Consider the following 25,229-nt stretch of genomic DNA (forward strand, 5'->3'; position numbering starts at 1 on the left):
TTTTTTTTTTTTTTTTTTTTTTGGGTTTTGTTTTGTTTTGGGTTTTTTTGGTTTTTTTTGTTTTGGTTTGGTTTTTTTTGTTTTGTTTTGTTTTGGGTTTTTTTGGGTTTTTTTTGGTTTGGTTTGGTTTGGTTTTTTTCCTATTTCAAATCTAAGAAGTTCTTAGCAACAACAACAACAAAAAAATGTTCTTTTCAGTGCTGCTGTGACATAACAAGACTGTTGTGTGTTTCTCCTCCTCTGTGATTTTCTGAGACTCTGGTTTTCCTGGAAGCACTCGAGCTGGAAAATCGAGCCATTAGTCCTTACAAAAAGGTGAAATCAGAACCGCGGGGAAATTGAAATCTGGGTCTAGAATAGGGTCTGGATTCATGGCTGGGGCTCTTTGAAAAACGACCTTTAACTCCTTTAAAACACTTCTTTTAAAAGCTTCTGGTAGCTGACATTTCTGTGATAACACCACTGCAGAATTCCTCCTGAACAGCTCCTGGCTGCTCAGGGGGTCTTGGTGACCTAAATGCTGATTTTTGTGCAGGACTGACCTGCAAACAGCAAATTCTCTGGATTATTTCACATTTCCTCCAGCCCAGCTGGGGACAAGAGGGGAAGGGGAAATGGTGACAAAGAGGGGACAGGAGGTGGGGGACAGGAATCCTGTCCCAAGGAGCAGAGCCTGCACCTCACCTGGGCCAGCAGAACAAACACCAAAAGGGTTTTTCTGTTTTCCTCTTTTTAATTCCTTCATGCAAAACGAGCTAGATGTCCATTTGATCTTCCCAGGGAACAATGCTTTTTTTTAAAAAAAAGCTGACTGTGCTTTCTTCTTGCCTTTTTCAATTAAGTTTACAACTATTTTCTGCTGCATTTACAAACTACTTCAAAAGCTTTCTTGGAATTCATTCACCCCAGAGTCGTTTGGCTGTGGCACAAACCAAGAAATCAAGAAAAGAAAAAGCGCAGTGAAAAAATAATTTTAAAACCCTCGACAACTCGCAGGTTAATAAGATTTCAGATGGTAGAAAAAAAGCAATAGCTCAGAGCTGCTGTGTGAGAGACTTTGGGCCTGTTTATTTCTGTTTTCTCCTTTTTTATTTCAATGCAGCAGGGCTGAATTAGCCTTGGCAGAATTCACGGCCCTTTGGTTTGCTGAGTCTTTAATGGCCCAAAGGGTGCTGTGACCTGTTAATTACCTCAAAGGGCTGCCTCCCTACAGGAATTTCTTTGGATCAGATGGGACCTGGGGTCCCCTTTTCCGGGTGGTGGTCAGTAAAATCCTCTGCCCCTGCCAGGGTGAGACACTGGGTGAAGAAAACGCCCGAATTCACCATTAGAGAAATCCCAGCTCCTGGAAAGGGGCAGGAGGATGCTTCACATTTGGGGTCCCGTTTTGACATTCCATCCCTTTTCTCTTTTTTTCCCCTCTTCTTCAGGAGAGTTCTGGACTTGGCTCCGCAGGGCTGAACAGTGGAACATCAGCCTGGTCCTTCCCAGAGGGACTGAACTGAGCAAAGGGAGCTCTGGGATGGGGGGATTCTCCCGAACGGACAGCTCTGCTCTGAGACAGTGGGAATGGGAGAGGATGGAGAGTGTCCAGGGAATGGAGCTGGGAAGGGGCTGGAGCCCCAGGAGGAGCTCAGGGAGCTGGAAAGGGGCTCAGCTGGAGAAAAGGAGCTCAGGGGGAACCTTGTGGCTCTGCACAAGTCCCTGCCAGGAGGGGACAGCCGGGGATCGGGCTGTGCTCCAGGGAACAGGGACAGGAGGAGAGGGAACGGCCTCAGGCTGGGCCAGGGGAGGCTCAGGGGGGACAGCAGCAGGAATTTCTCCATGGAAAGGGCGCTCAGGAATGGGAACTGCCCAGGGAGGTTTGGATCCCCATCCCTGGAGTGTCCCAGGAAGGGCTGGAGGTGGCACTGTCCCACCCCAGGCTGTGTCCTCTCCATCCCTGGGGTTAAACGTAGAGACAAGAGGAGATTTGGGGCATTCCCCGTTTAAGAGAAGCACAAATTCCTTTTAAACACCGCGGATCTCATCCTGATACTTATCAGGGCTCCACAAGGCAGAAGGAGCTGGAACAAAAGGCAACCACATAAAAAAAAATAAATTAAAAATTAAAAAAACGAAAACCAAAAAAAAAAGAAAATAATTTCTTTTTCCTAACCCCCCTCCGGGAGTGGGTGGAAGCGCTAAACTTTCCGGCACTTGGAAGAAAAAGGGAGAGTGTCAAAGAAGCATCCTCCATCCCCAGCTCCTCCCCCGGCTTTGTACCTCCTTCCACCGCCTCCTCCCGCCGTGGAACCGCGGAGAACTTCCAGGCTTAAAAAAAAAAAAAAAAAAAAAGAAAAAAAAAAAAAGAAAAAAAGGAGCTGTTCTGCTAAAAAAGAAGGAGGAAAAAAAAAAAAAAAAAAGGTAGTGGGAGGTTTTCCCGCAGAATTTCCCTCCAATGCTGGGGCTGCACATCCTGGTTTGCCACGGCAAAGAGGAGGAAGAGAAGGCTCCATGAACCTGGAATTTTCACAGCTCAGTTCCAGACTGCTGTGGCTGCAGCAAGGTGGGGGGAATTGTGTCATTCCAGGCCTCACCAGCGATCCTTTCACTCTTTTTCCCTCTGGAATGCCAGAGCTTTGACCTTGAACCCTAAAGCAATTAATAGAGGATCCAAGTGTTTGCTGCCTTGTGTTGGCATCTTCACAAAATGCAGGTGCTGAAGAGCAGAGGGTAAAAAGACTTCAATGAACAGGAGGAATAATTGCTCCTTCTTCCCAACCTCTCTAAGTTAAATCATTTCCTCTCAGTTTTCTTGGCTCTCGAGTAGGAAGACTGCAGAAAATGGACAAAACTATTAACGAGAGTTATAGCTGGGATAAGGGGACCTTGGAGGGCAGAAATGATGGGAGTGTATTAGGAAAATAGATCCGAGTGCAGCCCAGTTTGGGTTTACGTTATAATTTGCAAAAGGTGCAGGAGACTGCAGGAATACAGACAAGGAAAAAAAAAATCAATGGTGTGAATTATTAAAGACCAGAGGGCCTCTATTAATATGAATTCACTTGGTGCTCAGCATTGCTGGGATACACAGAGAGCTACAAGGGGCTTTAGCAAGACAGTTTTGAAGGGGAATACAAGAATGAGACAAAAAACTGACTCACTGTAATTTGGGGTGAGCACAGAATTCCTTAGCAGGGAAGCTGGGGGTAAATCATCCTCACTTCTACAACGAGCCAAAAATTTCCTTCAGCCACTCTGCTTCATCACACACATCATGTGTGGCACCAAAAACAACTTGGAAAAAATGTTTTGTAAAACTGAGAATAAATCCTTTGTGCTATTTGCCACTATTTGCAGCAAGGCTCCTCAGCACCAGGCAGGAGCCAAAGAAAAGCGTTTGAAACACCTGAAATGACTTTAAAAATAGGAGTTCTGTACCTGCAAATCAGGCAGGAAGGAATTTGGGAGGGTTCAGTCAATGGTGGATTTTTTTCTGATTTCAACACATCCAAGAGCTGCCCTGAGGGAATTCCCTTTCCCACAGGGCTGGAGATTCAGGGATGCTCCTTCCAAAGGGTTCAGTTCCCCCCGGGCAGCAGGACTGATCCTGCTGAAAATTGTGGCTTTCCAGGAGCTGAAGGGAACCCACAGGAAAGACGGAGAGAAATTATTTACAAGGGATGGAGGGCAGGACTGATCCTGCTGAAAATTGTGGCCTTCCAGGAGCTGAAGGGAACCCACAGGAAAGATGGAGAGAAATTATTTACAAGGGATGGAGGGACAGGACAAGGGGAATGGGTTCACACTGACAGAGAGTGGGGTTAGATGGGATACTGGGACAAAATCCTTCTGTCAGGGTGGGGAGGCCCTGGCACAGGGAGCCCAGAGAAGCTCCAGGCTGCCCCTGGAAATGTCCAAGGTCAGATTGGACAGGGCTTGGATTAGCTTGGGATGAGGTAGGATTGGTTTGGGATGAGGTGGGGTTACTTTGGGATGAGGTAGGGTTGGTTTGGGATGAGGTGGGGTTGGTTTGGGATGAGGTAGGGTTGGTTTGGGATGAGGTGGGGTTGGTTTGGGATGAGGTAGGGTTAGTTTGGGATGAGGTAGGGTTGGTTTGGGATGAGGTGGGATTGGTTTGGGATGAGGTGGGGTTGGTTTGGAATGAAGTGGGGTTCATTTGGGATGAAATGGGGTTATTTTGGGATGCCTTCGGCACCCTCTGTGCAGGGGGTCAGACAGGCAAACCCTCCTATTCCTCCTCAGTTTCCCCAAGCCAGGCCAGGCTGTGGAGTGACCTTTGTACAGAACACGCTCATTATGATAATTAACCCGATAATGCCTCTGTGTCTGCTCTTAGGGAGCACACAGCCCGAGCAGGGGGCCATTAACACCTCCCTGTCTTACAGCAGGACAAAAGTTCCCCTAAACTTCCCTCTCCTCCTGCTGGACAGAATTTGCAGCCAGTGTGATGTTATGGGGAATAAATCGGATTTTTTTTTTCTTTTTTTTTTGTCTTCCCCCAATTCTGGAGCCAAACCTTGTTCTTAGGGCGTTCCCAGTCCAGGTGGGTGAGATCCTGGGCTGGCAGATGAAGGAGGACAACATCTCCTCCAGCTTCGTGCTGTGAGCAGCCCTCAGAGCTAAAGGGCTTGGAAATGATCATTCCTAAAGGGATGGAAATGATCATTCCTAAAGGGATGGAAATGATCATCCCGTATCTCTCTAATACTAAAAAATTAAACCAAAACTGAGGAAATCTCAGGTGAGAGCTCTCAGCAGGATACCCCTGGTCTTCCCCAAGGAAAGAGCAGGAAAATCCCTGATCAGGGCGCCCAGGGCAGGTCACCCCGAGGGAAGGAGGGTTTGGATCAGACACAGACGCTGAGTTTGTGTTTTCTCCTTTCTGTCTAAAGGAATCGGTGGCCAGAAGGGATTGGGACCGAAAGGGGCTTCTATTCCTCGGGCTGGTTTAAAATCCCGATGCAGGGAGAGGGGGAAGAGCAGACCCACAAACCGAGGGGAAAGGCAGAAGAGATTTCTGTCAGAACAAGTGGGACCGTGCAGCAGCGGGGCAGGAAAATAAACCGGGAAGAAAAGGAAGGAGAAGAAAATAAACCAAAACAGACGGAGCATTTAATCTCAATTCTTCTTTGCAGCAGAAGCCGAAGCGAGATGTCTTCGAACAGCCCAAAGAAACAGAACCCAAAATGAAATGTTCTGTTCGCTGCTGGCAGCTGCAGTGGCCGGAGGGGCTGGGGCTCTGCTGCTCCCGATCCAGCCCTTCCCAAGGCTCTTTCCACCCCTGCGAGCAGCGATCCCTGCGGCACCCCGAGCCCTGACCTTCCCCTTTCACCTCGAGGTGTGTTTCTCCACCAGGAACCAGCGGGGCTGATTTAATAACCCCCTAAACCCGGGGTTATTCCTCTCAGCAAGAAAATCATTGGGATTCCCCGGGAAAACCTGATCCCAGGCAGTCAGGGATGCTCGACCAGCCTCCTCCCGGCGCCAGCTCCATCCCGGTGCCCAATTACAGGCTGTGAAACGCTCTCCCTGGAATTAATTCGCTCGTTTTGTGTAGTCCCTGCTGATTACAGCGAGATCCTCCCTCCCCTCTCACGGGTGTCCAGCCGAGGCCAGGCTGGGCACGGCTCGGAGCAAGGATGGAACCGGATTGTCCTTGGGTTCCCTCCCAACCCAAAACCATCCTGGGATTCCGGGATTCTGTCATTAATGTGCGCCCACACAAAAAAAATCAACAGCCCAAATTTCCCTGGAAATCAAAGTGCTGAGGAGCCAGGCATCCCTTCTTCCCAGGCTGTGCTCTGCACATCGGATGCAGCAGGGGAAAAGCAATAAACCCGGAGCTCAGTAAGGCACAGAATAGATTTTTCTCCCTTTCTTTGTTTATTTAGCTCGGGGAGGTTAAAGTGGCATGCCTTAGTCGGTTTTGATTTTTAAGAAAAAAAGCTTCAGTGGTATTTTTTTTTTTTTTAAGCCTGGCCAAGGCACAGAAGGGAGCAGATCGTGGGGTGGGCTGCAGGGAGCGGTGACAGCGCGCACACATTAATTCAGTGTGTACGAGCCAAAGACTTGAACGTCTTAATTACCCATCTGAAGGTCTCGGTGATTGTGCCAATTGATCAAAACCACCAAAAAAGAAAAAAAAAAAATAAAGCCTTTGTCGAGGGATGACAAGGAGCAAGGAGGGAATGCTGCATCTTTAAACATGAAGTGACTGCAGCATCTTGGTGAGCCTGAGTCAGCTCAGCTGAGCAGAGCCCCGCGGGACCCTCTGCTGCTGACAGAGCCTTTTCCTCGGCAAAAACCCCCAAAATCTGCTTCTCTCCCTCTGTGGGGCTCCTTCAGCCTGAGGAGGAGACGGGGGAAAAGTGGACCTTGTGGAACAGCCTTTACTCGGGGCACTAAAAATGAGTTTGTGCCACCTGAAAGCTGCTGGGAGCCTTTGGCACCTGCCAGTCCAGGCTGTGTTTGAGCTCTGCTCGGGTCCTTGTCCCCCAGGGTGTCCCCAAATCCCTGCTCAGGTTCTCCGTGGATCCATTCTCCTGGCAGAAATACAGGAACAGCCCTGGCACCCTCAGGGTTGGGTCATGTACACCCCTGGGTGGGTGAGGCAGCTGGAATGTGCTCAAGGCAGAAGGAAAAAGTATTTGTTGGTGCTTCAAATGTTTTTGGGAAAAGCCAGGTTCAGCTTCGCCTTCATATATGAATTTATGAAAACATATCTGGAAAAAAAAAAAAAAAGGTAGGTTTTTCCTCACTGTTCAGTTACATTCATTCCTACCACTATAATTTCAAATTTTCCCTTTTCACCTTTATTTTTTTCCCCTCAGCATTTATAATTGTAAATTCCCAAAGATTGTTCTGCTCTACCACAAAAATCCTATTTTTAGCAGGAGGAATCTTCTTCCTCCCCACTGCAACAATTATTCCTTCTTTTTTATTGATGGTAGGCAGAAGTTATTTTTCCAGCGAGTTAAACTCCATAATTCACCCAGTAATTCCACTATAAAAGTAGCCCCATCTTCCCAGTGGATTAAGCTTCTCTTACACACCAGACCAGCCAGTCCAGGCTGCTGCCAAATGCTATATTTACATTTCCAACCCAAAATCTGTTTCTAATACATTTTTATGGGGAGTTTTGACCCTTTATATTTATTGTTAATGAGCTTTCATCTCTATAATAGCCTTTCATCCCAAAGGATCCTGAAGAGTAATTGTAATAACCTGGCATAGAAAACATACACAGAAATCAATTTACCCAGCAGGGAGACGTGGCCACGGCTGGAGGGGCTGGCAGGGAGGGTTCAGAGAGCCCCGAGCTGCTGCTGCTGCCACCCAAGTGACAGGGACAGCTCGTGGCTCTGCCCCAGGTGAGCTGGGGGCAGAAGGGATTTGGGGGCTGCAAGGCTTTCGGGAGTTTGGATTTTGGGGCTCCGAGGCCATGGGGAGGCACACAGTGACCCAGCAGGGCTGTGGCACTGGTGCAGCCCCAGCTCCAGCCCCTGGGTGCCGCCTGTGCTGGGATCTGCTGGAATTGCTGCTGGCATTGCCCCATTCACCCCAGGAAATCCTCCCTGCACGGAGCTGTGGGACCTCAGAGCCCCAGCAGGTTGTGGCCACTCGTGCTGTCCCTGCACAGCCTGTGAGGATGGAGGGACAGAGCACTGAGGGACAATGTCACAATGTCACCATCCCTCCCTGGTGCCACGGGAAGCCTCCACAGGTGATTTGTCCAGAACTGGGGTCAGTGTTTTCTTGGGGGCTGCTCAGTTTGCAGGTTCCCAGTCCTGCTCACCCCAGTGGGGCTCACACTCTGTCAGGGCAGGGCAAGGCCCAGGGCTGCGGTTTCTGCCCCTGGATGGAGGCAGCACATCCAGCACACGGATCCTGCAGATCCAGCAGCGGGATTGGGATGGGGATGCCCATTGGGGCAGGGCAGGGCACTGCCTGTGCCAGGATGAACCGTGTACTCTCTGCTAAGAGGCTTTTCCATGTCCTCTCTCTCTCAGCTTTCCCCCATCACCATCTGGACAAATCCTGCACTAATCCTGCCCAGCCTTCCCCAGCAGCAGAGCTTCAGCCACAAGGGAGCTGCACTCCCCACCCTCCCGTGCTTCCCGTGGATTATTTTCCATGAAGGAGCAACCCACACCCTCTCAAATGACTTGTCATCCACCCTCCCCGCTGAAGTAACATTTTAAATCAAAAGGATTTGAGCTCTTTTAGCCCTCAAAGTGCTGGTGAGAAGGGGAACCGAGTGCCAGACACCCCAACCCTGCTCCCAGTGGGATCCCTGTAGTGCCCCTGTCACTGCTGGCATTTTTAAAACTCAAAGGGCAAAGAGAAGGAAGGAAGGAGCCTTTCCTTCCCCCAGCTCCTCCCGTAAGTCATTTTCCCTGGCCTATTTTACAGGAACTGAAAAATCTATTAGAGGAATGGCTTAATCCAGTTTGACTGTAATAATTAGGGTGCTTTAAAAACCCCTGACTAATCGTATAAAATGTGATTGTAGACAGCTCAGTGCACGACCCTTACACTTATCACTGGAGGTATTCTTACAAACCAGGAACAGCTGGCAAGCACGGGGGAGGATAAAGGGGATGAAAAATCACATGCAAAGGGACAGAGACTGTTCCTTCTCTGATCTCAGGGCAGTGCCTTGAGCTGTCTCTGGAAGCCAAAGCACAAAGTGACCTCCAAGACCCCGCACAGACAGAGCTCAGCTGTTTGTGCCCCTGTGCCCCGTGGGCACCTCCTCTGCTCGCCCTGGTTTTGCAGGAATCTGAGGGGACTGGAGTCAGCGCTGGAGTGATTGCCCTCAGGGCACTGCAGATGTTCAGAGAGGCTGTCCCAAAACCAGGCAGGCTCCGTCAGGCGAGGAGGATGCAGTGGTTCAGGGTCACGGGGTTACAGCACAAAAGCAGCTCCTGCTTCCACGCCTTGGCAGGTGCCAATTTCTTTTTCTCTCTCAGGTTCGGTTCTTTACCTGAGATTAAGGTGGTTAAGAGTTTTTTGCCTCTGTCAGACCTGAGCCAGGTCACAAGAAAGAAGCAGAGTCTTCAAGAGTCTTCTTGTTTTCTTGATTTCTGGTGTTGTTTATTATTTCACATCTCACAATGTTCTCCAGGCCCAGCTCCAGGGATCTGAACAGCAGCTGGGACACGAGGTGACTCCTGTCACAGTGGGATGTTGCAGCCCCTTCATACAGGAAACTACATATCACCTGTTTACAGTTCTGTTCCAATATCTATCACCTGTACTAAAGGGGTCAACTCTACTCTGACCCAACCTCCTTAAACTACTTTGTGCCACTGTCACCAGAAGATGGAACAGTGAGAAGAAGGAAGAACTCAGGTCACCACCCTAAATCCTCCATTTTATCTCCCATGTACCTACATTCTAAAAACCCAAAACTACATAATTTTTCATCCTGTGCTAAGCTAAACTACTGTTTTCACACCTTTATGGTTTGCAATTTTTCTCTCAATGCTGGAAGCTGTTCCCATGGGCTGAAGTCAAAGGCAGTGTCCTCCTGGGCTCTGTGCCAGGGTCTACTACAACTCCTTTGTACAGCTCCAAGACCCCCCTGTACAGCTCCAAGACCCTCTTGCTCGAGTCCCAAACCTCTCTGCCAAGGTCTGTGGCCTCTCAGGGCACCCAGAGGAATGCCCTGGACTCCACCATTTCTCTTGCTCTGCACCACAAGCTCCAAGAGCCACAGTTCCTTCCCTCCCTTCTCCTTCCAGGGCTGGGCTCAGCTGAGCTCCCACCATGCCATCACCACACTTTGCTGGAGTTCTTTTTTTTCCCTCCATTTTCTGCCAGTTGTTCCCCAGGGTTGCTGCCTGTCCTCGATGCCCTGGATGCCAGCTGAGCTCATCCCTGTGCTGCCAGCTCTCCTTCCACCCCTCCTGCCACTCCAGTGGGGCAGACAAACAGGCACCCATCCCTGCACGACTGACAACTCTTCCAGGCGCAGGGGAATTTTGGGGGATGAGTTCAAACTCTACTACAAGGGAGAAGATCCCCTGAAGAGATTCCTGCTGCAGCAGGGTCAGGCACAGAGTGAGGAGCTGCTGGGCTTGGCCATCACAGAGATGTTGGGAGGCACAGGGAGGGCTCTTGTTCCCCAGATCACCCAGGCACAGCTCAGGAAAACATCTCTCTCCAGAGCCCCTCAAGAGCTTCAGGCTGCACAGAGAGCCACAGCCCTGATGAGCCCAGGCTGTCACCAGCACGCTCTTTAATCAGAGCTGAAAACTCATGATCAACCTTGAAGGAGGCTGTTAAAGACTGAAATAATAAGATGATGCACTACAATTCCGATTTTCTCCCTGTTGCCCTGATTAAAAATATGTGGCTGAATCTTGGAAGCTCAACTGCAGCTTGTAGAGAAGCTGCAATAACAATATTCACAGTGATGGGACTTGCAGCAGGAGTTGAGTTATTTGGTTTCTTTTACTTTCTCCAAGTCTTTCTTGGTTGGGTTGGTTTTGTTTTTTTTTTTTTTTATTCTGCTCTATACAGATTTTGATCTTTCCCTTATTACATAGGAATGGTTATCCCCACTGACTCACTTATCTAGTAATAGCTAGAACCCTTTTAATTCAAGTGATTTGATTCCTGGGTTTTTCTGATTCAAGTAAACAGAGTATTACTGGGCAACTGGCAATAGAATTCCATGGTTAAATTATCCTGTGACTCAATCCTGCACAGCACTGGATCCTTTTAATACATTTCCCAAGTACTCGGTGCTGACCTCTAACACCAGAGTGGTTTTTCTCCTGCGGTAGCTCAATTTCACAACTCTGAATACTCTCTTTTTTTTTTTTCAGAAGGAAAGCTATCCAAAGGTTTTATAAAATGTTCTTCAGCCTTTGGGAATGAGTCAATTTAATGCCAGGCTATCATTCCATTTCAAAGCAGGATTTGAGGCAACACAATCTGCTTTCTGAAGCATGTGAGATGAATACAGCTGTGGGTTTGTTACAAATCAAGCTGCGGAGTTTGGGTACAGAGCTCAACTTTCCCAAAGTTCAGCTGTGGCCCTTGGTTTGTCAGCTGGATTTCCTTTAACCCTCCATTCCAAGGAATGCTTGGGAAGGGAGGCACTGCTGCCAGGAAAAGTCCCTGTAATCCACTGGTTTTAAAAGGGGCAGGAAGTCCATTGGAAGGAATTCCCTTTAACATGGGAATGGAGCTCCACTGTAAAACAGTAGGAGATGAGCTGCAGTTTAATTGCAATTTTCCTGTTGGAAACGGGTGAGAATACAGGGAATAAAATCCAGGCTAAATGGGAAGCTCTGGAAATGTCTCCTGAAATCCAGAGTCACCTTGGGGCTGGTGCAAGGTGCAGCCTCTGCCTGGCAGCACCACACAAATCCCAGCCCTCATCTCAGGGCACGGGGTGCCAAGAAAACCCACGGGAGCCACGCTCAGTCACATCGAACTTTATTTTAATCCCGTCAGAAAAGTTCAAGAATTACACCAAAAAATACTTCAGTCTCTGCTACCTACTGACAAAAAATACACCACAAAATTATAAACTGTTCAGTGGTTTTGCTGGAGTTGGGGCTGTCGGTGGAGGAGGAGGGTGGTTTGTACATTTTGAGTGAGAAATGAATTTACAGGTGGAAAGGGGAGGGAGGAGAGGGAGTCAGACGATGGCGTTTGGCACTACAGTTTTAGCTACACTATACAGTTATTTCTCATGATGCCTGCAGGACTGAGGAGTTCTGCCCTCACACACTGCCCACTGTCTCTGACATGGAGGACAAAACTGCCCAATGCGAGGGAAGAAGGGGTCAGTTCCTATTTTCCATCCCAGTCTAGCCAAAAATCTGAAAAAGCAGCTCAGGCCAAGGTGAGCCTTGCCCTGCCTGTGCACTCTGCTCCTGCTGCTCAGCTCTCCCTGCTCTTCCAGACTGGAAAAAAGAGAATCCTGGGGGTTGTTTTAAATCCCACCAGCCTGCACTAATCTCAAGTGCCATTTGTGGGGAGAGGATGTGTTACTCTGGGTAGGGATGGATTAAGCTTGGGGTCTGCCCTGGGTTTGCAAGCAGAGATTTGATTTGTACCTCTCTCTAGTGACCTGGAATGACAGGAAATGCTGAAAGAGCTGAAGCTGAAGGAGGGAAGCAGGAGCATCCCATTTCATGGGAAAATTAGGGGCTGAAAAGTTAGAGGCTCAATACTAGCAGCATTTTTGAGATGCTCTTCTGATCATAATGGCATTTCTTTGAGTTTTGGTGACCCTCAGGAGAGAGGTCCCAAAGGAAGAAGCCTCATGGAGATGGCCAAAGCTCATGCAGGGAATCTATGCCAGAAGAAGAAGCAGAGTCCTGAACTCCTGGCTCTGAGTCCTGTGCTCCTAAGTTTATCCAAGATTTCACTACAGCAGCCTCTGCCTGCCCTCATATCCTGCTCCATCCCCAAGCAGCAATCTGGATTTCAGCCTCAGAGCCTGGCCAGGACCAGCAGCACTCTGGTGGCTCATCAGGAACACCAGGAACTTTCTGGATTTCCTTGTGGCGCTGTGCAGGGTTTGTGTTTGCATGTGGGCCTGTCTGGGGAAGGAGGGGATGCTTGTGTTTCTCTGTCAGTGAATGAACACTGACACTGGATTCAATCTGACAGCAAAATATTTCCCCTTTGGCAAACCAAACAGCACCACCACGTCTTTGTACCAGGTTCTCTCTACCCCTCTTGAAAGGATTCCAGCTCTTCCTTCACTGCGTGTGGAGCCTCTGTCACAGCTTTCCAGCACTGACAAAACTTGGTGAGATTCTCTTTGCTGCTTTTATCCTCTCTGGCTCTTCGCCTAACTCGCTTTTTTTGTTTTTTAATTTATTTTTCTAACAAATAGTTAAGCAATGATTTAAAAATATTTTTACATCGTTAAGGTACAGTCAACATCAAACATGCCTTTGTACAAGAGCTCGACTCGGTTACAAATCAACGAGAACAACGCACGAAAAGAAATACCCATGAAAGCTGATCCTGCACACGTGGGTTGGATTCACTCCTGCCCCGAGGGGAGGCTCAGCAACGCCGTGTTGTCCCCCCGCCGCCCTCCCGGCTCCGTCCCTTTAATGACCTTCAGTCTTGGCAGCCTTGTTGTCGTGGCTGGCCGAGGCCGAGGGCAGCCAGGGGGACACGGCCCGGGAGCTGGTCTGCTTGGCCATGCTGTAGTGGCTGATGACGGTGTAGAACCGGCCCCGGGAGTTGGAATCCTGTGCCGAGTAGTAGGCGTCCAGCGAGGCGGGGATGCAGCGCTTGTGCTGGGAGGGGGAAAAGCAAGAGAAGCAGAGTGATGATGCCATCGGCTTTTTCAGGGGGCTCCTGTTTGCACTGACATCGCTGCAGCTGCCTCTCGGTGTCCTGGGAATGCACCGAGCCCGGCTCAGCCTTCCAAACCTGTTGCTATTGGCAACCCCGATGGCAGCAGGGCTCAGCGATGCGGGGCTGAGTGAGGATGGGGCAGGGGTGACACTGGGGATGGGGCCGGGGTGACACTGAGGATGGGGCAGGGGTGACACTGAGGATGGGGCAGGGGTGACAGTGAGGATGGGGCAGGGGTGACACTTAGGATGGGGCAGGGGTGACACTGAGGATGGGGCAGGGGTGACAGTGAGGATGGGGCAGGGGTGACAGTGAGGATGGGGCAGGGGTGACACTGAGGATGGGGCAGGGGTGACAGTGAGGATGGGGCAGGGGTGACACTGAGGATGGGGCTGGGGTGACACTGAGGATGGGGCAGGGGTGACAGTGAGGATGGGGCAGGGGTGACAGTGAGGATGGGGCAGGGGTGACACTGAGGATGGGGCAGGGGTGACACTGAGGATGGGGCCGGGCTGACAGCTCTGCTCACCTGCTGGCCAAGAGCTCTGCACCTCCCAGGGCAGATTTAATCCCCACACAGGCAGGGGACAGGCAGAGGCAGCAAATCTGCTTTGTGCTGCTCTGTTAGAGAGGGTTACCTGAGCTGTGGGATGAGCACCTGGCTGGGGATGGCACAGCCCAGTGGGTCAGATCTTATCACAAGGTTTGGATTTGATTCTGGAATTCATGACTCTGTGAACAGACCTCAAAGCTCATCTCATTCCAACCCCTGCCATGGCCAGGAACACCTTCTCCTATCCCAGGCTGCTCCAAGCCTTGCTCAGCCTGGCCTTGGACACTTCCAGGGATCCAGGGGCAGCCACAGATTCTCTGTGCCAGGGCCTCACCACCCTGACAGGGAAGGATTTTGTCCCAATATCCAACTAAACCTTCTCTCTGTCACTTTGAAGTCATTCCCCCTTGTCCTGACACTCCAGGCCCTTGGAAAGAGTCTCTCTCCATCTTTCTTGTACCAGCTTCAGGTACTGGAGGCCACAATTAGGTCACCCCAAAGCTTTTTCTTTTCCAGTCTGAATAATTCCAATTCTCCCTTTTTATATAACCTAAGAGAATAATTCACAATGATTAATACACCAACATCTTACTCTATTTTCCAGCTCACATATCATCCCCAGTCTTCTGGGGGTTCAGAAGATACACAGGATCTTCTGTGGTCAAGACTCCTGTGAATTCATGAATTTATTCACAGTGAGAAGTCAGTTAATTATTTTGCAAAATATATATATTTTTTTTTAATCTCAGCAGACCAGACAAACAGTTCCATGAATATTCAATATAAAATCACTGGAGTTTAGCAATTGTTACATGATTTTGTTCTTGATAAAGGCTCTGGAGCACCTACAAGTGAACTACTTGGGCAAATTTGGATTTCTTTCACAAAGGGCAGAGTGTCAGCACTGCAGCAGTTTGTTTTGCATTACAATGTGTGCCAGTAAACATCAGTTACTCGGGAGTGTGGGAAGCAAATGCAGGATCCCAGCTGCAATAAATCCATTCACAAATATGAGGGATTGTTGCTGAACATCTGTCTGTAGTGTTCACCAAATGCTAATCCCAACAATTACACTGTAACAGTAGCTGATGGAGTCAGATGCACGTCCACATTTCCCAGAACACTTTTTTTTTTTTTTTTTCCATCTCAACACACATTCCTGCCAAATGTTCTGTTTGGCCTGGTCAAAAAAAAAAAAAAAAAGAAAAGAAAAGAAAAAAAAGCAGCCTGGGCTATAACCATGCAGGCAATTAAAGCCTGTCATTAGCTCGGGCAATTCATCCTTCTGAAGTTCCTTACCTTATAAACAAATCCATCTGGGCAACTGTGGTCGTAAGTGAAGGCTTTGTACACCACAAGGAACACTATGCAGGCAAGGAATGCAAGAGCCAGGCTTATGAGGATGGTGACCTAGAAAAGAGGGATAATGTTACTGTACATATGTTAAAATGGCATACGAGCAACCTCATAATTAAATGACTTATAAGAACAGACATTCTAACAGACTGCAGCCTTCACTCCACCGTGCAGTACTTAACTAAGCATGGTAATTGACTGAATGCTGGATCCAATATCCTGGATTCCCACATCATCCCCATCCCCCCACGGACTTCCAACATTCCTGTGTTTAACCCTTGGCAAATGTAGATTTTGCTGTATATTTGGTGTTCTGGGAGCCTTTGTGTTGCCACGCTCTCAGCTCTGGCCCAGCAGCAGCCAGAGCCCATATTCCAGGAGTGAGGTGTGGATAAAGTGCCCATGGCAGATCCCATTTTTCTGGGAGCAGAGGCAGGAGCAGAGAGGTCTTTGTAGCTCACAGCCTTTTGTGCCTCCTGGGCAATTCCACCAGGATCAGTCGTGCCCTGCAGGAGAAAGGGGATCCCTCTCTATTCCTCCAAGCTGTAAAAGGACAACACCCTGACTACTGACAAAATCCCACAGCAAGGCCAAGAGCAGATGCTGGGGCTGGAGGTACCAGCCACAATTCCCCCTTTGGGGAGCAAACATTCCCCTCTCCTCACTGCCCAGCAGGACACTCTGCTGCACACGTCTGTGCCTTTGCTGGAGCTCCCTTCTCTCCAGCTTTTCCAGCTCCCTCCTGAACAGTTCATCCAACAGCAAGTTTTCTGTCCCTGCTCAGTGTCTGGACTGAGGCCCTGAGTGTTGATTTTTGCTGAGCTCTCTAGTCCTCAAGGACTGACCAAGGAGATGTAAAACACTCCCATCCTCCCCTTTCCCAAAGCTTCCTTGGTCCCATAATTCCACAAATGCAGCATAAATGGCTCTGGATTCCAAGTGTCTAACTTAGAGCTGGCTGCACCAGGATTTTGCAGGATCTGATCTATGCATCCTATCTATCTACAGGAGATTTAACTTGCAGGAGAGGTGATGGCAGAAAGTGAGAAAACACTGAGAATTCCTAGAGGAGAGGGGACAGGCTTGTCAAGAACAGCAGTAATAAACAGCAGGCTGGTTTTAGCTCAGAATTAATTGATGTAATCTTATTTTTGCACCAGAAATATTATGAAATATTAGTAATAGCAGATCAGTAAATATTATTAATTGCTTAATAATTTACATTGAAATCTGCTCTGATTCTCCCCTTCCATCCTGGGACCAGTGGGATTTGTTATCCTGCAGGGACTCCAGGGGCCACTGGAATTGCTGCCAGGGCAGGAATTTCCCAGCAAACTCCCAGAAAGATGAAGTGCCTGCTGAAGGGCTCCTACAGAGCACACTGGGATTACTCCTGGAAGATCCAGAGCTACAATTCTGCTGGTTAGGACAAAAGGGTGAAAGCAAATTTGTATCCTTGGCATCAAATCTTATCCATCACATCCAAAACTCAAGGAAGAGAGAGCAATGGAGACTCTTTATCTAGCCAGGAGAGATTCCTGAATTCCTTGTTAAATCAGAATATTTTAGAAAAAAGGGTAAAAAGGTGAGACTGGGGCTAAGAGGCTTTGCCAAGGACAAAGAGTTCACTGAAGCCTTGACCTGCCTTTTAATGTTCCTGCTTGGATTAACCTCTCCTTGGGGCCTCATCTGCTGCAAAATGGGTCAATTAAGCCAAAGGCAGCAAGAGAGGGAGCAGCATTTACTGCTGGATCCAGAACACTGTCAGGGAGTCCTGGAGAGCTGCAGAGGGATCTGTGGCACAAAAGGAGTGCAGTGTTATGAACTGCACCAGTCTGACCAAGAAAAATTAGAATAGAAATATTTCAGAGCAGTTTTACAGCAGCCCTTGGGTTCCCAACCGGGGGGAGTCTGTCCCTTTCCATGGTGATAAAGGCTCAGCTGGATTCAAGGCAGATGTAAATGGAATTTGACATGATTTGTGTCTCTAAAAGAAGTTGTATTACACATGAAAAAAAATCCCTTTGAAATAGTAAAAAAAAGAGAGACTTCCTGGATTAAATACGCTCTGCTTTTTCCTACAGGAGACCTGTAGGGAAAAACAGATCCCTCCCCGTAAAGAACCACCACAATCCTGAGGATAGGTCAGTAGAACACGTCCATCAACTCCTCCTCATTCCAAAGGGGAGCCTGGTACTTCCTCTAATTCCAGTGTAGGCACTAAACCCATGATGACAATGACACGAGTGTCCTTGGAGGTTAATCTGAAGGGGCTAGAACAAGGTGTACATCTTGTTCTACCACAGCCAGTGCTGAGGGGCAGCCCTGGCTAGAAATTCAGAAATAAGAAGTGCTCAGCTCTCCAGTTTGGCTACTCTGCCTCGAATTAAATGTACAATGAGAAAAGAAACGTTGCTTGAAACTCAGCCTTCAGAAGAAGAAAGAACTGAGCAGTCTGGAGTGAGAATAAATGTTTCTTCATGGTTCTTCTGCTAAATCCCACGTGCATGCACAGCCTATGAAAGAACCACTAGAAGTGCAATTTGTGAGGTTCCTTCCTCTTGTCTGCCCACTGAGTCCCTAAAAATGACAAATTCCCCTCTGCTCTGGCCAAGTGCTGCCACCCAACTGATGATGGCCCAGGAGCAGGTCCCTGTGCTGAGCTGTCCCTTCCCCTCAGGGTGTAACTGAGCCCATTTTCACCCTCCTGCCTTTCCTGTGCTCTCAGAATTGGTGTGACAATATTACACCTGCTGATAAATGGGGGAAATCTGCTCCGGATGAAATGTCATGTAAGATGTTCAACCCCAAAGGAAAGGGAAGAAAAACCCACCCCTGGATATTCTGCCATGGCAGAGCTCAGATCCACCTCTCCAAATATTCCAGAGCATGGAAAGCTTCATTAACATTCAAACACCAAAGAATCACAGAGCTGCAATACCTAATAAACTTCCACTTTTTTTTTTTTTTTTTTTTTATGATTAACACGAACCTTGGCAATCTCTAAGCAATATAAACACTCACAGAGGGGAAATAAAATTTAGTGAGCAGATAAAACCTAGAAGTGCTGCAGGCATGAATCTGTCACGTGTGACTGCTCGAGTGGGCGAAAGAAAGGGGGGGGATTTTCCTGCCCTCTCCTCAAAATCTCACATGATTCCCAAACGTTCCCTGAAGAGGGAACAGAGAACATCATTACCACAGCAAAAACTCTTCCCTCATCCTCCAAAAAATGTGGGAAGAGGCCCTTAACATCCATGAAGGATGATGGCAAGCTCCCACCAACAGCAGCATACTGGGGGTGGTTCCCCCCTTTTCCCAGAGATAATGAACTTTTTTTTTTTTGCATTTTTACACAGCACAGATGAATAAAAGGATCCATCCTCACCAGGCAGCAGGACATCAGGTGCCAGCAGGTTTTGTGCCAGGCAGAGGATGTCTAATTGCAGTGGTGTTCCAGCTAACCTGGCTTTCATGCAGCCTCTGGAAGCATCCTCTTTCATTTCATCAGCTGCCCAGGATCTCCTTTTTCATCAAAAATTCCCTTTTTCCCCTCTCTCACTCCAGTACAAAGCCTAATTTAAAAGGCAACCAGAGAACAATGGCACATCCAAACAGCAGAGCATCCATTTAACAGCTTTTTCCATTGCAAGGTTTTTAGTTTTATTCCTTATTCATAGTTTATATAATCATGGAGTGATTTGGCTTGGAAGAGACCTCAAAGATCATCTCATTCCATAGGCAGGGACACCTTCCACTGTCCCAGGGTGCTCCAAGTTCCATCCAGCCTGGCCTTGGACACTGCCAGGGATCCACCACCCCCGGAAGGAAGAATCTCTTGCCAACATCCAACCTGAACTTCCCCTCTTTCAGCGTGGGTGGCACTTCTCAGATATCAGGCCTGATTTTATTTCTAGATTTGGTAAATCACTGTTTGACTCTGGACACTTTTCTCCCAGTTTATACAGACTTAAACCAGGAGCAGAGCCAAGAAGATGCCAACCAAATCTTGCTGCCTACAGGAAAAGCAGCCAGCCCCAGAGAAGAGGCAGAGATCCCTTATCACAGAAAATTATACAAAATCATTAAAGTCCCTACAAAATTCTGCACCATTTCCCTACTTTCTGAAGCTGTAATGTGAATTAGAGACCTCAGAAGCCTCTGGTGCCTGTTTTTGTGCCTGAACTCTTCTCAGCCTTTTCGCAAAATTCCACTTTATCAGGAAAGGATTCCACTGCTGCTGCCATGTCTGGTTCTACAGGATACCTTCAGTGTTGCTGGGTATTGGGAAATTTTGTGACCTTTAATAGGCAATTCAGCTGAAGAAGTTCTCTTGGTTTTAATTTTTCTCTTTGTAGAAGAAGAAAGGCAAAGAACAAGGCGAATTTTGTTATGAACAAAACTGGCAGATATTCTGTCAAGGTTATTTCAGAGAGGAGCTTAAGAGCCGTGCTTGGAGAGGCAGCAAAGCTTTTCCTATAGTTTATGGCAATTCCATTACACCTGGAAACCCATCAATCCCTGACAAGCCAGTTAACTTGCAGAAAAAAAAAAAATCACAAAATCATCTAAGGGCATCCAAATACATCCATGCACTCCTGACTCCATTATAAGGATTTCTGCTTGACAATGAAAAATTCAGGAGGGCAATTTTTTTTTTTTCACCTTCATCCCATAACTTCTTCCAGCTGATAATGAGATGGAAGATTGACACCATCAGATTTCCACATGGGAGAGGTACAGTTAAAGGATCAGGAGCTCCTGGATCCAGCTATCCTGGTGGTTTCTGTGTATTCCAGGATGGAATCCAAGTGCAAAGCACTCAAATCCAGGTTGTGATTGAGAGAAAACTCCGGTGTGTTGGCAGGGAGGGAGGCACAGGCTGCCAGAACACTGAGATGGATCAAACAGGGGATGAGGAACCCCCCAAACACACCCCAGGAGGAGCTGCCCCACTGTTCAAACTCCATCAAAGAACTGTTGTGGTGCCTTGCTCAGCACCCAGACACCCTGATCTACCCTGGCAGTGAAAATGATCTGACTGCACTTCTTCAAAAATGTCATTTCACTCCCCCTTGTTCGAAATATTTTTGTAATAAGTTGCTGATTTTGCTGATCTTCTGGCAACAGCTTCGCCTCCGAAATTTTGAAAGGCTAACTGCAAAAAAAAAATGACACAATTGGGTCTTCAGATTTGCTTGGTACTGCTCAAGAAGATGTAGGATTTGTTCTTTATTATTACAGCACAGCTTTATTCCAGATGATGTCCAGATTCTTTAGAAGCATTGTTTAGGAGATGCTTTGTAAGAGGAAAATGTCCTCAGTCATGTGTCTATGTTTTTAGGGCTATGGGAAAATACTCCTTAGTGCTGCGAGGTTTCTTAATGAAGTTTTAGGATGGATGGGATTTTTTTTTTTCTTTTAATTTACAATTCATAACCATAAACCAATCTGGCCCCAGTTCTCATAAGAACAGATGAGGATGGGATCATCCTGGGGGCCAGAAACTTCTCCCATTTGCTCCTGGGCTGATCCTCAGGGGGCGGCAGGAAAAGGGCTGGGATTCTGCCCCAGCCCTGGGCCCAGCACAGGCAGGACCTGGAGCTGCTGGAGAGAGCCCAGAGGAGGCTCCAGGGTGAGCAGAGGATGGAGCAGCTCTGCTGGGAGAGCTGGGATTGTCCAGCCTGGACAGGAGAAGCTTTGGGGTGACACAATTGTGGCCTTGCAGGGCCTGAAGGAGCTGCAGGAAAGATGGAGAGAGACTTTACAAGAGCCTGGAGCGACAGGACAGGAGGCAATGGGTTCACACTGGCAGAGAGTAGGGTTAGATGGGATATTAGGAAAAAAACATTTACTGTGAGGGTGATTAGGCCCTGTGGCTGCCCCTGGATCCCTGGCAGTGCCCAAAGCCAGGCTGGATGGAACTTGGAGCACCCTGGGACAGTGGAAGGTGTCCCTGCCCATGGCAGGGAGTGGCACTGGATGGGTTTAAGGTCCCTTCCAAGCCAAACCATTCTGGGATTCTCTGCTCCTTTATTCCTTGGGTTCCTTTCAGCCCAGCAATCAAAGCCCAGAGCTCTCCCAGAGTCGAGAGGCTCATTTATCCAAGTACCCCAAAGCCTCAGAAGACTCCCCTAGGAACAGCACTGGCTGTCTCTGAGCCATTTTCCCCTCCAGCCATGTCCCCCTGGGCTCTCCCATCTCTGCACACCCCAGCCCACCATGACAACACCAGAGAACCTCTCCAAGTTTGCAAATCATAAAAAGAAACAACTCTTTTCCAGGAGAGCCACCAGCAATTCCTCTGCTCTGCACCTCCTGAAGCCGTGAGAGCAGCACAAGTGTGGAAGGAGCACACCGTGTTTCTAAGCAATTTGTCAAATAATTAAATTATGCACACAATAACTAGCTGGCTCAATTATATTAGCCAGTCTCCATCATGTAATGTAATTTCTAGTGGCTGTTTAGGCACTAATAGCCTCAGATCTTTTTAACAGTGTCTGGTGCCAGCTGTGGGCTGCGTGACATCTCCCTGTGCCAAGTCAAACCCCTAACATGGAAAATTCATGGCTCCGTTTCCAAGCCCCCGTTCCTTATGGAAGTTCTAAATGCCATTTTAAATGAGGCTGCTTCACCAATGAGTATCAGTGAATTTCCATTTAGGTAAATAAAAAGCTCTGTTGGATTTGCTTTCTCTTTTCTGCCATTTAACGCCATTAAAAAATTCCTTCATCAAGCAGGCAGGGATGCTGAGATGGGGTGATGCTGTTTCTGGGTACACCAGATAAATACGTGGCCATTTTGGCAGACCAGACAGGTTTATAAAAGTCTTTTTCCCCTCCTCTTATAAGAATATATTTTTTTCAAGTCCTTTTCCACTGGAACTAGGTGATCTTTCAGGTCCCTCCCAGCCCAGGTGATTCAATGATTCTGTGTCTATTACCCCCAAAAGAAATGGAGCAGACTCCCCAAATTAAAAAAGTAGGGTGGCTCAAGAACTGCTCAGGAAGGAGCTTTTCTTCCCAAAGCCCCATCCTGAGAACACCTGGCAGCCCATTTCAGGAGCTGAGCAATGCTGGAAGAGGCTTCCTTCCAGATCCCTCATTTGAGGTGTTTTTTCAATTAGTGGGAGTGCAGCAGACAGAAACATCCTCTCCAAGCCTTCCTGACGTGCAGCCCTTCCCTGCTGCCCTGGCAGAGCCTTGGCTGTGACATTTCCTCTGGTCACTCCACGTGGGACATGGCAATGGATGCCTCAGCTCATCACAGGCCCTTTTTAAATGCATTAACAGGAACACAAGATGAATCAAGTCATCAATAAACTGTCTCCTTGCCTGCCCTTTGCCTGCCAAGACTCAACCTCTGCACAGTCTCATGAATGCAAAATTGTCCCCTCTCACTCCTCGCTGATGTTGGATTTGGTGCAGGGAAAGCTTTGGGAGCCCTGAGCAGGAATGGGTTCAGGGATTAGCTCATGGCAACACACCTGGAACTGCAGGTTGTGTCCTCTGCTCTGCTTCTGCCTTTTCCTGACACCTGACATCCCTCCAAGCCCAACTCCAGAGCTCACTCCCCACTCACACAAAGGGCCACCCAAAGCTGCAAATATCCAAATTCTCCAAATCTTGGCTTCTGAGGCATAACCACCCAAAGACCAGCACCATGCCACAGCCAAGGTTGGCTCTAAGGAAAAGCTGAGATGAGAAATTACCTTCTTCCAAAGGCCAGGCTTGCATGAATTAAAACATCTCTGTTCAGGGCACTCCTGTGCCTGAAGAAAAAAATCACTTGGAAGTTTGTTCCTTCAAGAAAGGGCAACAAATTCACCTATATTTCAGCATTCATGTCTCCCATCATGAGTAGGAAATAATATTTTTACATTCATGGTCCAGAACACCCATTTCTCCTTAAAAACTTGTTTTATGGGTGCTTTATAGGAGAACAAAGTGAGGGCTTGGTGAGCAAAGTGTCCCCTGGGTAACTTATGAATTAAAAGCCTTTCCATTTTGAATTAAAAAGATGAAGCTTTATTGCTGCAAATGACTTACAAGAGCCACTCTTTTAAAAGCAAACAACAGAAAGGAAAAATCGAGGTGATTATGCTGCCTCCAAAGGCACGAGGCCAGTTCCATTAGCTGTGGATCCGACCCAACAGGCTTTAATACATCTGCAAGTACCAACAAGAGGCAGCTCAGCTCTGCTTAACATTCAATCACAGCCTGTGCTGCTTTAGAGAGAGTGAAACATTGCACAGAGAAAATTGTGTGAGTGAAGCTTTGCACTTCCTTGATTATTATTTTTTTTTTCAGCATTCAGTGGTCTGGCTATAAGACTCAATGCACTTCCCAACAGGCAAGAAACTTTGCTTTCACTCAGCTGAAAGTTCTTTCCTGCTCCTCCATCCTGCTCAGTCTCTAGCTACAGTGGCCACACCAGCATTAAATATCTTTCATTTCACCTCAAATGCTGACAGATTTCTTGTGGGGTGGCAGAGGTAAGTGCAGAGTGGGGTTAGAGACAGAGATGCAGTGTAAGAAATCCTCCAGGCCCAATGGGAACTGCAATTACATCCTGTAATTAACACCAGGGGTATCTCCATGTGGTGGCTTATGGAAATATTGTCAAGCATTTTGCTCCAAAGCCAAGGATCAGTTGAGGTTTCTACTCTGTAAATCTTTTTTTCCTTCAGTATATCTTGGTTTGAAGAATGAACTTTCAGCAGGTGTACCCCACGAAAATTTAGGCATGTGAATATTCTCTGTGACTTCCACCTTTAGAGATCTTCTGCATAACAATTCACTTTCTTCTTCTCTCCAAAAATCGGTTAAATGGAAAAAAACCCCAACCAAACTGAACAAATCCCTTCAGCTGATTACTCTGTTAGTGCTCACAAAGGGCAAAAATAAAATAGAGTGAGGAGGCTTTTCATGACTTTGTAAAAGAGTATCTATGTGTGTAAAACTAACATAAAACAAGAATGTAAGGAATGGTCCATTTCCCATTAAAAAAAAAAAAATATTGGTGTTCTTTTCTTTGTTTTGTTAGGTGGTCCCTAAGCCAGTAAAGAGCATTCTGGTGAAATCAAAATAGATTTTTCTTGTGTGTTTTAAACATGGACATGACATTTTTGGGCTTTTGCCTGTACAAAAAAAATAAGGAATTAGCTGGGACTTCTTACAAAACCCCCAGAGTCCTGCCCAGACAGAGGAAACCTTTGCAGGGTTGATAGCAAAACCTGGGGCTGTGATCAGACAGATCTGTTCCCTGGCAGCTGAGCCACAAATCCCCACTCAGTTCATCCTCACAGCTCCTGATTGTCACTGATGATCACAAACGGCTCCATCAATCTGCCTCGTGCAGCCTGGGAGAGCCACTGGGACAGATGTGACCTGTCCTCTTCCCAGAAACGCTCAGAAGAAGGATTTCGGAGCTCAGGCAGAGAGATGAGTGGCACCATTTCTCACCTGCCTGCATGCACACCACGAGTGGGAGCCTGAAGCCACCCAGGTGTGAGTTTGCATCAAGGCCAGGCAGGGCTGGGCAGGGTGTTTTTATGGGAAAGGAGAATCTGTCACCTTCTGCATTGCACTGGAAAATATTCAGCCTCCAAAGAGGCAGCTTTGGCTCCACACTCAAATCGTTCAGTCTGGAGGACACTTAGATGTGTCTCAGTGAGACACCTTGCAGGAACTTGCCCACTGCATCCAAAACGAAAGGAGATTGTCTGGTGACAGCTGGGAACTCCCAAAGGGAGGAAATATTCCTCCAAATCAGTCCCTGAGGACTGAAATCAACCTTTTCCTACTGCCAGCTCTCCAAGCCCTCTCTGAGTACAAGGTTCAAGAGAAAACCCCGGTTCCAGCCCCGCTGCTGGTGCCACTCCCTCCTCCCCTGCGCCTGCCAGGCACAATTCTGCTTTTCCTCCGCTTTGTCCCTTGTTCTCCCGGATCCTGAAAACAGCATCAGAGCGCCG

The 25,229-nt window shown here is 47.9% G+C and overlaps 2 protein-coding genes across 2 annotated transcripts in view; both read right to left on the reverse strand.

Moving 5' to 3' along the window:
- Positions 1-25,229, reverse strand: part of LOC136367602 (cytoplasmic polyadenylation element-binding protein 4) — a 175,435-nt gene that overhangs the window by 71,574 nt on the left and 78,632 nt on the right. The gene's annotated exons all lie outside the window — the stretch shown is intronic.
- LOC136367607 (neuronal vesicle trafficking-associated protein 2-like) overlaps positions 13,017-25,229 on the reverse strand; it is a 29,959-nt gene continuing 17,746 nt past the window's right edge. Inside the window, exons 4-5 of the mRNA XM_066329379.1 lie at positions 15,200-15,310; positions 13,017-13,286 (exon numbers count right to left, since the gene is read on the reverse strand). Of these exons, the coding sequence (XP_066185476.1) occupies positions 13,095-13,286; positions 15,200-15,310 (303 nt within the window). The 3' untranslated portion in view covers positions 13,017-13,094. The remainder of the gene's footprint in view (positions 13,287-15,199; positions 15,311-25,229) is intronic.

The sequence above is a fragment of the Sylvia atricapilla genome, chromosome 14 (genome assembly GCF_009819655.1).
Source record: "Sylvia atricapilla isolate bSylAtr1 chromosome 14, bSylAtr1.pri, whole genome shotgun sequence".
In the NCBI taxonomy this organism is placed as follows: Eukaryota; Metazoa; Chordata; class Aves; order Passeriformes; family Sylviidae; genus Sylvia; species Sylvia atricapilla.